General features: G+C 41.2%; 1 protein-coding gene across 1 annotated transcript in view; it reads left to right on the forward strand.

Annotated features, from left to right (window-relative positions):
* Window positions 1–1,599: 1,599 nt before the first annotated feature.
* The window catches only part of LOC145949888 (uncharacterized), a 43,054-nt gene continuing 28,068 nt past the window's right edge, over window positions 1,600–16,585 (forward strand). The window contains exons 1-2 of the mRNA XM_083060789.1: window positions 1,600–1,620; window positions 2,109–2,334. Coding sequence (XP_082916915.1) covers window positions 1,600–1,620; window positions 2,109–2,334 — 247 coding nt within the window. The remainder of the gene's footprint in view (window positions 1,621–2,108; window positions 2,335–16,585) is intronic.

The raw sequence follows: 16,585 nt of genomic DNA on the forward strand, positions 1-16,585 counted from the left end.
ATAATGAAAAGTCCAAATAGTGGAATATGTTCAAGCATAATCTGGCTTGACAAAACATTAGACGATAGAAAGGCCAGCATTAAGACTAAGGTTGATTTAGGCTAAAATCAAGATACAAAGTCTATCAACAGAAGCCTGAGGCATCAGACGCAAAATTGGCCAAAGCATTGACATAAAGTGACCATCAGAAAGAACCAATATAGACTAGAAGACGAAGTTATCACTTCCATACTCATACGAAAAGGGTAGTCAAGATCGGCCGTAGTATCTTGTAACTAGACGATGTCAAGAATATTGAAGCACGTCTGAAGTCCACTAATCACATTGAAAGAAATTATACAAGAAACAGAAGAGTACATCAACGTGAATAAAAAAAATGGGCAAACATGCATTCACAAGTCAAAGCTGAGTGCGTCAAAGAAAGAACATCTACTTTTCAAAAAAAGACAACACCACAGCAGCTAAATTGATGAGGAAAGTACAAATATACCTAGATCATGATTGAAGTCAGGAATCAAAGAAATCAACTACACAGAGAGACTCCACGAATACAAGCAAACATTTAATGCAAGATCAAATGCATTAAATGAGAAGATCTGCACGAACATGATCGAAGCCTCCATCTACAACGTCAAAAAGCTACGCTCCAACGGAAAAATAAAAATTCAAACAACGGGCAGATTTATCAAAAGTATATAAGTGTCAAGACCAAGAAGAAGGAGAAATAAGACAGAGAAGCAAAAAGAAAACGTGTAATACATATCTCAAGAAGAATCAATTTTTTCTGAATATCTGTGTAAAAACTAAGATAGCTTATCTTAGTGAGTGTTGCCAATAGTTCATCCTCTCTACGAGAGTAACCAAACACTCAGACAATTATCTCTGGAAAACTAAGGTTACGCACCTTAGTGAGTGTAGAAATTACCCTATTCTCTCTATGAGAGTTATACACACACTCAAAACCTACAACTGCTATAAAGCCGGAAGAGGCTGGTAGAAAGAATACTTGTGAACCAGAAGTCGTTAAGAATACTAGCCTTGGTGAGTGAAGCCAACGGGCCAGGAGTGGTCAAGAGTACTTGGAGAACCAGAAGTGGTTAAGAATACTAGCGTCTAGTTGACGAGCCAGAAGTGACTGAGAATACTTGTAATCCTTTATGATTAGTGGAACCCTTCTACAGAAGGAAATTGGATATAGCTCAGATTGAGTGAACCAGTATAACTGTTTGTGCATTCTCCTCACTTTTCAGTATTACTTACTTTGCTCTTGTTGTATTTCGTTTTTCAACAAAGCTTTGGACGAAAACATACTTGACCTTGTTAAAACTACTTTACTAGATGATAATGTTTTCCAGATGGAAAACTAGTTTACTTAATCTCTTACGTTGAAAATCAGTTTTGCTGAAAAAAAAATCATTAGACAGAAAAGTCTGCTTAAGTTTTCCAACCAAGAGTATTCTTGCAAAATAACTCTAAAATTTTCTTTTGAATCTGAACACACACATTCAACCCCCCTTCTATGTGTATTTTCGCTAACCTCAATTGGTATCAAAGCTTGACCCCTTGGGTTGAGCATCTAACACTGCAGGAGAAACGATCATGGAAAATGAAGGACAAGCCGTAAACCAACCACCTCTATTCAAAGGAGCAAAATTTGACTACTAGAAGCAAAGAATGATTGCATTCTTTGATGCATGTCATATAGACATGTGAGACGTCTTTGAGCAAGGAAACTATATTCCCCTAGATCAAGCCAGCAATGAGAAACCCAGAGCACAATGGACTGAAGAGCAAAAGCAAAGATTCATGCTGAACTCCAAAGCACGAAATGCACTCATGTGTGCTCTGTCTGAAGAAGAATAAACTAAAGTTCATAGCTTTAGAAGTGCCAAACAAATGTGGGACACCCTAGCATTAACTTACGAGGGGTCCCTAGAGGTAAAACACAACAAGTTAAGCTTGTTGGCACGTAAGTATGAACTTTTTGAGATGGAAGAAAGCGAATTTATACAGACTATGTTTGGAAGATTCCAAACCATCGTAAATGAACTTTCCTTCCTAGGTAGAACTTATGATAACTTTGATCATATTGACAAATTACTTCGTAGTTTACCAGGAAATGGAGACCACAAGTTACTGTTCTGAGAGCATCCAAAAATCTGGAAAAGCTCTCCCTGGAGGAACTCATTGGACTACTTAAAGTTCATGAGTTAGAGTTACAACAAGATGATGTTGGGAGGAAACAGAAGTCTATTGCATTAAATGTGCAAAAGACAAAATCAACACCATCCTCCTCAAAAGCTCTAAGGATCATTGATACGTCCGATGAAAGCTGTAGACACCCAATTTCGTCCGGGGAGCATACAAACAAAGAAATGGATGTCTATTATCAAGGAAAGGAACTCCCAAAGCATGGAAATAACAGGACATGACATCAGAAGGCTAAAAGCCTAAATAATCTGGTTTTAGTAGCCCAGAATGAGCTGTTCCAAAACTGGAATGGGTCGTTCCAATTTACAAAAAGGGCCTAAAACCCTAGTTTGGAACGGGCCGTTCCAAGTGACAAAAAAGGCCTCAAATATTAATTTGGAACAGGTCGTTCTAGCATAGCAATTATGTGTTAAACACACCTCTAGAACGGGCCGTTCCGATTTCAAAACGGGCCATTCCAATATACAAAATTAACACATAACGGCCAGATCCAGAACGGGTCGTTCTGATTTTGGAAGGGGCCGTTCTGGCACCCTTCTAATGCCTATAAATAGACAGCTCGGACACAGTTCTCAAGAAGACAAAATTTCTTCCAAAACTCTTTAGAGCTCAAAATTTCTCTCTCTTTCTCTCCTATTGTATTTCTTGAGTTTTGTGAGACTTATTGTAGTGTGAAAGGTTGCCATAAAGCACCTTCTCCATATTTTAAGCTTCAATAGAAGATCATTCAAGAGGTATTTCAATCAATCTTCTTCTATATCTTTTATTTCTCATCTTTATCTCTATCCTTTATTTATAACAAACGCAATCATGTAGATATTTTAGGGTTAGTCGTATAATTTAAATTTTAAATATGTAAATAAATATTAATAAAGGGGATTCAATATTTAATTTATTAATTCTTATCATGTTAACTTCATCATAGGGTACCAATTTAGGGCGTTGTAGGGGTGCTTAATACCTTCCCTACACGTAACCGACTCCCGAACCCAATTTTGGTTATCAAGGCCATTATTGGACTTTTAAAAACCTTTTCTTTTTCCAATGTTTTGAGTAAACCATTGGTGGCGACTCCATGAACCTATTTTCAAAACCAGTAATTAAGGATTAGTCTGGTGTTCGGAAATTCCTTAATTGATGAGATTTTCAAAAGGATGTCTAAATCATAGGTCGCAAGATCGGAAATTTTCGGGTTGCGACAGATGGGGACTCCACTAGGGACATTTTAAGAGGGTCAGGCCCATATAAATTATGAAATTAATAAAATAAAAATTATAATTTAAATATTTTCCCCTTTACTTTGTTTGTTTTATTTGCTTGGCTTTAATATCTATTTGCCTGTTTAAATTTTGCATTTGTTTGAATAAAAATTATACACAAACCTTTGCACACAACAGTTCCCCCTACACCCGGGGGCATGAGGGTATTAAAAATAGGGAGTGGTTGACGTACGACTGGCCCAAGTTTGGCCTTGGAGCCTGCGAGCCTTGTCGAAAATCACACTCGAGGTGATAACCAGTTACTCTAGCCCAAAATACTGCGACAGACCTTAAAGTTTGCCAGATGACGGCGACAGAGATACTGGGTCCCTATAATGGCGGCACCTTGGGAGCCTTGAGAACCAGTGAGATTAGAACCATCCTATACAATGCACTTTTCTTGACAGGGACCACAGACCAAGGATTTGAAACGATCGTTCGTGGGTGTACGTTGATTGAGCATGTGTGTGTGCATTTGTTTGTATTATTTTGTTCTAATAAGATGGATTGGAATTTCAAAATAAGCAAATAGATAATAAAAAATAATAAAAATAATAATAATAATTTTATACCCCTTTGTACATTCTTAGGTCAGCATTCCATTAACATCATATAAGTAGTTTCCTTTTTGTAAAAAAAAATCAATAAAAGAAATTTCATCTTTACCATGCATCATTCCTCTTTAGATAATAGAAACATGATAAAGATTAGTAAAAAAAATGACATGCATTCTAGATTAGCTCATTAATTTCATTCATTTTATTTTATTAGCTAAGGAAGATTAGGTTGCAATACGTATAGAAAGTTAAGAAGAGTGGATGCTCTAATATACGACAGTATCTGTGCTCTAAAGAAAAGCCCAAATCAATTTTTAAAAAATACCGCCCTTGCTTTGATATGTTTGTTGAAGTAAGTCTTCTTAGAATCTAATATAGATTCTCACTTAATACTGTCGAAATCTATTTGAGCATTCACAAATAAACAAATCAATGAGACTGATATTTATTATTCTCAACTTTCTCTACATTCTGCATTACATTCATTTAGAACATATCCCTCCTTGTAAAAAAATAAATGAGAATAAAAAGGGAAATTAACCTATGTGCGTTAATCGGAAGTAATGGAAGCAAGCCATGCATAAAGAGTTGAGGGTAAAGAACTCCACAATCATTAAGAGGCCAACTCTTGCCCTAAGAGGATAAAGCCGTGTCATGCAACCGTGAAATCCAAATGGAATGGAAAAATGACTAGGAATTGATGGATCAACACTCCTAACGAGTTGCAAGCTAATAAAGAGAACCTGAGGAAGGCAAATCCTTCAAACACTAAGGCAAAGTGAATAGAGCTTTCTTGAAAGATGATTTCAAGAAGAGAGAAGCATTGCTTGTTAAGAAGCTGCTAGAATGAAAACCCGCAAAGGGCATTCTAGGCAAAAAAAAATAAAAAATAAAAAAAGCAATGTTTGCTCAAGCTGAAAATCGAGAGATAGCTTGAATGTTCCTCTTGAGAAGCAAGACTCCATGGAAAGCTCTATCATCGCTCTACCCATTCCTACTTCTTAGGAAAGTCTCAAGATATGGGTTGACAACACTTGCATGAGAGAAGAAGTCAAAGGACCTCCCTCTACACGAGATCTTCTGAAGTGACACATCCAAGCAAGTGTAGGACTAGCCCTACAGTCAGACAACCTAGGCCTCTCTAAGGGGAAACCTTCCTCTACTTCTTTGTGTATGAGTCACGAACTCGGGGCATGATCGGGCCCTCGAGCTACATTAAATGGGCACGTGTAGATTGAAAATTCTTTTTTAATGCCATACATTTTTCTACTTCGTTTCTCTTCTCCCTCTTATCTACTCTAAGCCTTATTAACAAACCTTAAATGAACAAGTACATTTGAAATAAGGACGTCATTAGAAACAATGGCTTAATATGCAATAAGGAACACATAAAGATCAATCAAATTTGGCATGACTTGTGGATAAAAATCCAAGCGAAATCAGTGCAAGGGGCACCCCCCTTTATTGAAGGAATGAAAGATGATCACAAATGTTGCAAAGACAAAAGCCCCACAAGAAACTCATTGAGAGGGCAACACAGACAAGTAACCTAGGCAAAAGTGAGGATCAAAAGAAAATGTCCACTAGGGAACACGTCTCAAGTAACCTAGGCAAAAGTTAGGACAAAGCAGCATCCCGAGCTGAAAATCGAAAGGGGGCTCGAGAAGATCATTTAATTAATATGCAATCTCAAGTCATCGCTTAACTTTGAAGGAAATAATAAGCTAACGCGGAAAATGATTTCCTCACTTTAAATGTGCTTGTTCATCAGCCTAAACCACTAGCCTACCTCGGCCAACCATTTTTCTAAAAACCATTTTTGAAAAAACCCTTTCAAACAAAACTTATGCAAAAAAAAAATGTATATATCCCCTTCCTCTCTTTCCTCTTGACCTATATGGCATTAAGATAATTTTGAGAGATACACGGAGTATGCACAATGAACACTCAGAAGGAAAAGATGGAGGTGTCCTAGAACAGAGTCTAGTTACACCTGATCTAAGGGCTAACATATCATATTCGGTATAAGCGAGAGGGCCGAACTACACAAACCTCAGGTTCAAGTAACACTGAATTCGACAAGGCTAAAGGCTAACAATCCATGTCATTGATCAATGCGCATAGACTAATTTCTTGAATGTAAAAATAAATTTGCATTTTAAGCATTAGCATAGAAGCATCATTGCATAACATGCATATGGCACAAGTGTGCACAAAAGGGTATAAGTTCAAAAAAAAAAATTTTGAAAAAAAATCCAATCCATTGCTCCTTCGCATTTTCTTTTGCATTATTGCATTCTTTGTGTGTGTCTATCCATCACTTGTCGAAGGAATCAAGTGGCCGAAGCACTCGCAAAAAAGATCAACAGCTAGACAGTGCCTTAAGAGCTAAGATCATGTCAAAAAGCATAGCCCCAACAAGGGCATTCCATACAAGTGGTTTCATATAGCCACCCAGAAAATAAAGACACGTCAATAGCAAGACGGGATAGAACGGAAAGAGGAAGAATAAGCAAGTCTATAAGCATGAAAAGGCCATCGTGCCCTACTCCTCAACCGAATGAAGGATGATCTAAGAGAATGCCAAGACTAGGAATGACTTCCTAACCAAAGCCAAGAGTGGCTTCCAAAATAATACTCATCAATAAAGATTCAGCAAATAACATCATGAGAATAGATCCTTCCACCAATGATGACAATAAAAAAGCAAAAACAACATGAGAAAAAGGCAAGCTTCATACATGTTGAAAAAGTCGAAGCATTCAGAAAAATAGCAGAAAAAGGCAAGCTTCAAACATGAAAAAGCTGAAGCTAAACAAAGATATAAAATTCAGAAAAAACCTACCACAAGCAGATGCCTGGAGAGGCATTACAATACTCACCTTGACAAGAACAACACCAAACTCTTACCAACCATCCCACAATGAAGGCGCCTAGAGAGGCATCACAATACTCACATGGCAGGGGCAGCACCAGAATCTCTGCCACCCATTTACTCCTTTGCCCACCATCACAAGGGCACCACCTACCAACAATCCTCGTCTTCATTAGATTTCCTCCTAAAGTAAAGGGGCAATCACGTCATCAGCATCAGCAGGTAGCCTAGAGAGGCCAGACATAATAATACTCAGCATTTACTCCTTTGCCCACCATCACAAGGGCACCACCTACCAGCAATCCTCGTCTTTATCAGACGTCCTCCCAAAGTAAAGGGGCAATCACATCATCAGCATCAGCAGGCAGCCTGGAGAGATCAGGCATAATAATACTCAGCATTTACTCCTTTGCCTACGATCACAAGGGCACCACGTACCAGCAATCCTCGTCTTCATCAGACATCTTCCCAAAGAAAATGGGCAATCACATCATCAACATCAGCAGGCCGCCTGGAGAGGCCAGGCATAATAATACTCAGCATTTACTCCTTTGTCTACGATCACAAGGGCACCACGTACTAGCAATCCTCGTCTTCATCAGACATCCTCCCAAAGAAAATGGGCAATCACATCATCAACATCAGCAGGCCGCCTAGAGAGGCCAGGCATAATAATACTCAACATTCAGTAGGCAACCTGGAGAGGCCAGGCATAATAATACTCACCGTTCAGCAGGTAGCCTAGAGAGGCCAGGCATAATAATACTCACCTTTCAACAGGCAGCCTGGAGAGGCTAGGCATAATAATACTCACCGTTCATCAGGCAGCCTGGAAAGGCCAGACATAATAATACTCACCATTCAGTAGGTAACCTGGAGAGGCCAGGCATAATAATACTCACCATTCAACAGGTAGCTTGGAGAGGCTAGACATAATAATACTCATCGTTCAGCAGGCAGCCTGGAAAGGCCAGGCATAACAATACTCACTGTTCAGCAGGCAGCTTGGAGAGGCCAGGCAGAACAATACTCCCTCTTAAACAAGCTACAAATAAAGGGACACATTATCACAAGAGAAAAAATGGAGCTTCTACTCAAAGAATGAAGATTAGGTGTACAGTTTGTCAACCTTGTTACCCAATAGAGTACGCAACCAATGCTCAACTGCTCTAAAAGGTAATGATACGAGCAAATACACCTATCCAAGGGAAGCAACGTAGAAGCGTCACATAAAGAGACAAAAAGAAGACCCGGACGAAATGTCTACGTCTTTACTTGCCTTTGGAAAAGCAACACATAGCTATTCCAAAAGGCAAGTAAAGAGGGACAGTAGACACCCAATTTCGTCCGGAAAGCATACAAACAAAGAAATGGACGTCTATTATCAAGGAAAGGAACTCCCAAAGCATGGAAATAATAGGACATGATATCAGAAGGCTAAAAGCCTAAATAAGCTGGTTTTAGTAGCCCGGAACGGGCTGTTCCAAAACTGGAACGAGTCGTTCCAATTTACAAAAAAAAGCCTAAAACCCTAGTTTGGAACGGGCCGTTCCCAAATTGGAACGGGCCATTCCAAGTGACAAAAAAGGCCTCAAATCTTAATTTGGAACGGGCTGTTCCAACATAGCAATTATGTGTTAAACGCACCTCTGGAACGGGCCGTTCCAATATATGAAATTAACACATAACGGCCAGATCCAGAACGGGCTGTTCCAATTTTGGAACGGACCGTTCTGTCACCCTTCTAATGCCTATAAATAGACAGCTCGGGCACAGTTCTCAGGACGACAAAATTTCGTCCAAAACTCCTTAGAGCTCGAAATTTCTCTCTCTTTCTCTCCTATTGTATTTCTTGAGTTTTGTGAGGCTTGTTGTAGTGTGAAAGGTTGCCATAAAGCACCTTCTCCATATTTGAAGATTCAATAGAAGCTCGTTCAAGAGGTATTTCAATCAATCTTCTTCTATATCTTTTATTTCTCATCTTTATCTCTATCTTTTATTTATAACAAACGCAATCATGTAGATATTTTAGGGTTAGTCGTATAATTTAAATTTTAAATATGTAAATAAATATTAATAAAGGGGATTCAATATTTAATTTATTAATTCTTATCATGTTAACTTCATCATAGGGTACCGATTTAGGGCGTTGTTGGGGTGCTTAATACCTTCCCTACACGTAACCCCCGAACCCAATTCTGGTTATCAAGGCCATTATTGGACTTTTAAAAACCTTTTCTTTTTCCAATGTTTTGAGTAAAACATTGGTGGCGACTCCATGAACCTATTTTCAAAACCATTAATTAAGGATTAGTCTGGTGTCCGGGCATTCCTTAATTGATGAGATTTTCAAAAGGATGTCTAAACCATAGGTCGCAAGATCGGAAATTTTCGGGTTGCGACAAAAGCTATAGTGAAGGAACCTGTGACACAGACGATGAAATATCCTTCCTGTCAAGGAAGATTATTTCAATGATGAAGAAAAAGGGAGGAATACGATGAAGAAAATACAGTAGACCTTCTAGAGAAAAGGCACAATCATTATGCTATGAATGTAAGAAACTTGGACATTACAAAACGGAATGTTCGGAACTCGTAAAAGAAAAAGAAAAAGAGAATAAGAAGTGTCGCCACCGGCCCGAAACGGGCTTTCGGCATTCGCGATGGATGGTTGGACTCTTTTATTTGTTTAAAAATATGGATTGCTAGAATGACTTATTCTCAAACTGAGACCTTGTCAAACGAGCAATTTTATTAAAAGGCTCACCAATCCATGTTAATCCCAAGCGGGACCCTCCATGGATTAGCGGTTTTCATAAAAAGGAAGGGTTCATGGAGTCGCCACCAATGTTTTACTCAAAACATTGGAAAAAGAAGTTTAAGGCAATCGATTCAAAAATCGACTTCGGCCATGACAACCAGAGTCGGGTAAGGGAGTCGGTTACGCGTGGGGAAGGTGTTAGCACCCCACAGCGCCCCTTTCGGGTTCCCTATGACAGATTATTTCTAAAAATAATAGTGCGAAATTACTAAATTACCCCTATTTATTCTAAACAATTATAACTTAACTATCTACATGATGACAGTTAAATATACACACAGAAAGCAGTAAAAGGAAGGTCTTAAGAAGAAACCTTTGAAGCGTGCTTTTATATTCAAGTAAAACTGGGAACCTTTTTGGCGTTCCTTCGCTCTACAAGCCCGCTCGCTCCCTCCTAGAAAATTTTAACTATGGAAATCCGGAGGATTTCCCTTCGACTCAGTTCGAGACTCAAGCAAAAAGCTCAGAACTCGAGAACTTTGTCGGATCAACTCTCTGAGTGATTTCTAGGCAGAGCACTGCTCAAAAAAACCCAGAATACTCAAGAAGAGGGTTAAAACTCAGTGTAAAAGTGTCAAATGACGTCCAATTGACGTCATATTTATAGGGATGAGGCGCAGTACGGCCTCTGGGGGTCAATACGGCCCGTATTGAGTTTTTGAACTACAATACGGCCGTATTGAATTCAGTACGGCCGTATTGAAGTTTAAGAAACCTCAATACAGCCGTATTGAGTTCAGTGCGGCCGTATTGAAGTTCAAGAAACCTCAATACGGCCGTATTGAGTTCAGTGCGGCCGTAGTGAACTTCAATCCGGTCGTATTGAGTTCAGTGCGGCCGTATTGTAGTTCAAAATGTTCAATACGGCCGTACTGAACTTTTGGGAGGCCGTATTGGGCTTATTCCCTCCACTTCCTTATTTTGAGCTTATTACAAGACCTCTAGACCTACAGAGAATCCTCCTAGGGCCTTCCATGAGTCCTTTTGGCTGACTTTCCTTCAGTCCTCAAGAGTCTTCAAGCTTTATTTCCGACCCGGACAATTTTAGGGGTCTACAGCTGCCCCCCCTTTACTTAGTCAAGCGGCTTTTTAGTGTACCGGCTGACAAGTAAAGGAGTTGACCCAATTGTCCGGGTGATGTGCCAACCTTCTGACTTGTAGCGTCTTCCGGTGGAAAATTGTTGAGTAGCCTCTCCAGGTTGTTGCATACCTCGGCGCTTCTGACAACCTCGGTAGCTGAGTTTACCCTCTCCAGGGTCAACTTCACTCGACGCCCGAGCCGGAAGTTGAACACCAACGTGCCTCTGACGACGCTGATGGTTGAGTACCGTCTCTCCAGACTTTGAGTACCGTCTCTCCAGACTTTGAGTACCGTCTCTCCAGACTTTGAGTACCGTCTCTCCAGACTTTGAGTACCGTCTCTCCAGACTTTGAGTACCGTCTCTCCAGACTTTGAGTACCGTCTCTCCAGACTTTGAGTACCGTCTCTCCAGACTCTGAGTATCGTCTCTCCAGACTCTGAGTACCGTCTCTCCAGACTTTGAGTACCGTCTCTCCAGACTTTGAGTATCGTCTCTCCAGACTTTGAGTACCGTCTCTCCAGACTTTGAGTACCGTCTCTCCAGACTTTGAGTACCGTCTCTCCAGACTCTGAGTACCGTCTCTCCAGACTCTAAGTACCGTCTCTCCAGACTCTGAGTACCGTCTCTCCAGACTCTGAGTACCGTCTCTCCAGACTCTGAGTACCGTCTCTCCAGACTCTGAGTACCGTCTCTCCAGACTCTGAGTACCGTCTCTCCAGACTTTGAGTACCGTCTCTCCAGACTTTGAGTACCGTCTCTCCAGACTTTGAGTACCGTCTCTCCAGACTTTGAGTACCGTCTCTCCAGACTCTGAGTATCGTCTCTCCAGACTCTGAGTACCGTCTCTCCAGACTCTGAGTACCGTCTCTCCAGACTCTGAGTACCGTCTCTCCAGACTCTGAGTACCGTCTCTCCAGACTCTGAGTACCGTCTCTCCAGACTCTGAGTACCGTCTCTCCAGACTCTGAGTACCGTCTCTCCAGACTTTGAGTACCGTCTCTCCAGACTTTGAGTACCGTCTCTCCAGACTTTGAGTACCGTCTCTCCAGACTTTGAGTACCGTCTCTCCAGACTTTGAGTACCGTCTCTCCAGACTTTGAGTACCGTCTCCCCAGACTTTGAGTACCGTCTCTCCAGACTTTGAGTACCGTCTCTCCAGACTTTGCTTCGGTTGTCTCTGACGACCTAGGCAACTGAGTTTGCCCTCTCCAGGGTCTGCGTCCGTGTCTTCTGATCACTTCGGCAATGCGAGTTTACCCTCTCCAGGGATCTGAGATGATTTTTTGTCTCCACAGTCCACTATGCTGCTTCGATGGTTTTTCTGATTTTGTGCCACTGAGGGCTGGATAACACAGGGATCCGTCTAGGGGATGTGCAGTCATTCATAGGTTCTTGTGCCCCAACTTGCATTTGCATAGTTGGTACCCATGGGGAATTTCTGACTCCTTGGGGTGCAGACACAGATGCTCTTCTTGAATTGAGCGATGCCTTATGTTTGGCTGACGTCCTTTGACGTTGGTGGAGTATCCCGGTTATCCTTATTCGGGTATCTCTTTTGGATTTTCTGATTTTTGCTGCCTCCGTGTAGGCTGTTATCCGCTGTGGGATTCTGTCATTCAATTCTTGACTGGCCTCTTCTGTTAGGCAAATCATCTTGATGTTCGGTGTTTTGGCTGGATGCCGAATTCCGCTTGGGGAATATTTATTGATATTTTTTATTTTTCTCCGTTTGTAGGGGTGCCTCTTGAGTAGGCGACTGGGGATTTGGGGATCTTATGTATCTCAGAGTATTATTTAGGAAGCCTCTGCAGGCTTAGCCTCACTCAGCGCTTGAGTCAGAGAGCTATCTTCCACTGAGGAAGTTTCAAGTCCTTTGACTGAATATTTTGCTTGGATGATCGCGCTTCCATTGGGGATTTTGACGATCTTGCTTTGATAGCTCTCGCTGGGGATTTGTTCCATGAGCTTAAGCTGAGGTTTCTCTGGGGAGTATTATTTCTGCGAGCCTCTCCAGGCTCAGTTATTCTGAGAGAGTATTATTTCGGCGAGCCTCTCCAAGCTCAATTATTCTAAGAGGGAGTATTGTTTCGGCAAGCCTCTCCAGGCTCAATTATTCTGAGAGAGTATTATTTCGGCGAGCCTCTCCAGGCTCAGTTATTCTGAGAGAGTATTATTTCAGCAAGCCTCTCCAGGCTCAGTTATTCTGAGAGAGTATTATTTCGGCAAGCCTCTCCAGGCTCAGTTATTCTGTATATTTGTTGGATTTTCTGAATTTTGCCTTTTTTCGTTGATTTTTGGCTTTTTCTGTATTTTTGCCTTTTTTGTAATTTTTGGCTTTTTCTGTTGGAGGGATCTCAAACACACTCACAGATGAAGTATGCAGAGGAATGAAGATGTTGTGATGAATGAGAATGGGCCAATACGGGCCATATTGAATTTAATACGCCCGTATTGATGTGGATGTTATGGCCAATGCTGCCGTATTCATTTCGGTACGCCCGTATTGAGTTGAAAATTTGTTCATAACCCTGTTTTTAGTACGGGTGTACTGAACATGATACGGGCGCATTTGTTGTTTCTGAGATTTGATTTGATTTTTTTTTTTTTTTTTTCTAAATAAACAGAGAATAAGTGATCTTCCATTACACCTATCATCTGTATGCATGTATGCGGTATGATGCACCTAATTCTATTTGATTTATCTTTCAAAAGAATTAACCGATGCGTTTTTTGTTTGGATTTTGCCATTCCTCAAGACGGACTGTGAGCTGCCGACTTCTATAACCGAGGAATAATGCATGTTAAATTGAGATTTGGCGTCATCAACCAAATGATCCTTCCCTTCCTCTAGAAGATATGTCAACCCTCCTATTGACCACTATATCTCCATGTTTCCACTAGATTATCCTAAAATCACTTGGGACAAGAGAGAAAAGAAAGGAAAGGTATATATTTGCTCTGAAGTTTGTGTTTTAGAGGGGTTTTTATTTTCATTTTGAAAAATGGTTTTTGTAAGAATGGCTGGCCAAGGTAGGCTTATTGTGTTTAGGCTTGTTTGATTAAACACTTATGAAGTTAAGAAAATCTTTGTTTATTGACGTTGTGATTTTGACAACTTAGATAGCTTCCCTTGAACCTTTCTTGAATTCGGCTCGAGGTACCATCATGGATTTCTTTTGTTTTTTGATTGTCCTTATTTTTGCCTAAAACACCCTTTTGTGGCGTTTTAGCGGACTTTTGTTTTTGTTCATTTTTGCAACCCTAACTTTTGCCTAGGTCACCCTTTCGTGGGATTCCTAGCGGGTCTTTTGCTCTTATTTTTGCGCAGCCCCCTTTTTGGGTTTCCTGCCGAGCTTCTTTTATTTTAAAGGATTTCTTTTTATCCATGATGGCACTTGTCGAGGCCAAGGGAAGGTGCTCTAAGTTGTCACGCACACTTCCACATAAAAATGATGCGGGTTTATTGTTATTAAGACAATTTTAACCTCATTCATGTTTATTCAAACAGGGTTAAAAATAATGCGGTTTAGAAATTTATTGTAAGCAAGAAGAGAAGCAGTAAGAAATAATAAAGAATGATTTTATTATAATCATAATGGAAACATGTGCCCTATTGAGGCTCGGGGGTCGGGCTGTCCCCGAGGAGTGATCTCTAATAGTCATCAGGTCTATACATCCCTATCAGAAGGAGAAAAGCACTTGATGACAACGACCGGCCTTGACGTTTGTGAACCGGCCTTCCTAAAGATCTGGCTTAAAGAACGTCAAGAAGGATCTTGGTTCCTCTTCGTCCTTTGATCTTTATTAGGGTTGTATCCTAACCCTTGTTTCCCCGGATTATCCTTGATAGTGGGTAGCTCGGGAATTCCTTGGGAATCCTTGCCAAGTCCTTGTCCCGGCAAGTATCCGTTCTTGGTGAGCATATGGGCTACCTTCTTCATTTCTCGGGGAAACGTTTCGACATTGGCACTTTCCAATGCTTGGAAGGCGGTCTCTAGATTTTCCTCCTCGGATTCTTTATTTTCCTTTCCTTTATTCTTGGGAGCTTTTATCATGAAGATCATTGGGAGTGTAGATCCTGCCACTCCTAGTCATGCCCCCAAGTCCAGCGATGTTAGAGAAATCGCTGTCGGCAGAAAAATGGATGTCGTATATCCATGGCACAACCTTATTTGATTCGTAGGGAAAAGGCCTTGGAGTAGTGATCCTTAACGGTGTCGGACCTTCCCCTTTGTTCGTCTTGATTACCAACAACGAAGTTGTCGTGTGCTCGCTTGGCGCAGTTGTTGGTTTGCATTTGATAACAAATGGCGTGCGATCCACTCTTTGATTATACGCATCGATTAATTCTTTCTTTTTATTAATGTTTATTATTAAATTACTTGGAGAGATGTATGCAAATGAATGACTATGAAATGCAAAGGCAATTGAGAGATTTCATAAATCAAAAACTTGATTTCATTGATCATAGAAAGTGTACAACTTATCATACAATGCTTTGAAGCAATTTTTACAATATGAGAAAAGCCGATAAAAACCCACAGGCGGGTTCATTTTTCTTCTCCATTCATCTTCGGCTTCCTCTACATGGCGGGCCATTGCTTCGACTTGCGTATGGACTGCTTGGCTCATATCATCACTGATCTTTTGAGCGTCCTTCGCCTTTTGATTATGGTAGTTGATCATGGCCTGCAGTTCATTAAGTTCGTCTTCAGCTCGATCCTTCTCCTCCCGGAGTCTAGCCATCTGTGCTAGTCCCTCTCTTTCCTTTTTGCAGAAATCGGAAAGGCTTGCGGTTTGTTGTTGAGCAACTTCCCGCCATTGTTGTGAGTCGGATCGAGTCAAGAGCAGATCGTCTTGCATGTCCTTGATCAACTGTGCCTGCCTTGCATGCTCGGCTTCAAGGTGTGCTATCTTTGTGTTGACTTCTAGGAGTTTGACTACTCGGTTCAACCTTTGGCATTTTGGATGCCCGAGTAGCCTCCTCATTGAGGTTAGCACACTCATCCTTGAGCCGCTCTATCTCGTGGTCTTTCTTCTTGCATTGCCTTTGTAGACCATCGATGACGAAACTGGATTCTTCATTTTTCTCTTCAAGAACTCTCATTTGAGCTCCCATAATTTCCAGCTTCTTGGTCAAGGCGTCGACTTGTTCTTGCATTAACCTCCTTGTGGTTGCGGTTGCGCAAGAGGTGGATGGTTGAGACACCCCCCTCTCGCTCCTCCATATCTCGTAGTCGATGGAGGCGGATACCCGAGGCTTTCCAAGCTCTCGATCTCCCTCATAGATTGGTTTCTCCCACGCTCTAATGACAGCGTGCATATCCCTCTGATGCTCGGAATCAAAGGAGAAACACAACCCTCCAAGCTCCTCTTTAGTAGGAATAATTTGAGTCCTCATTAGTTGTCTCATAACCAATCTAGGTGAGTAGGCTATGCAACCTCTGAGGCCCATCAATGGTATGCTTGGATAACTGCCGCATCTTGTCAATACATTACTTGGACGGAACCAAGGACAAACCCACGTGAAGTGCTCAATACTCCACTGTTCCATCTCTTCCTTCCACTCGGAAGCATATCGGCGGCGTACGGGGATCTTCGAAAAACTCCTCAACGGATCGGGCAAGGTCCCCATGTGACTAGCGGCATAGAAGTGTGTGATGCCCCACACATACAACAAGGAGGTGCAGCATCGGATAGTCTTCCCTTGCTTCTGTTGAGATAGGTTGACAGAAAGCAAGGTGTCGGCAAGAATGGTAGGCACGGGACTCTTCATGTGT

Source organism: Cajanus cajan, chromosome 7 (assembly GCF_000230855.2).
Source record: "Cajanus cajan strain Asha chromosome 7, NIPB_CcT2T_4, whole genome shotgun sequence".
Classification (NCBI taxonomy): Eukaryota; Viridiplantae; Streptophyta; class Magnoliopsida; order Fabales; family Fabaceae; genus Cajanus; species Cajanus cajan.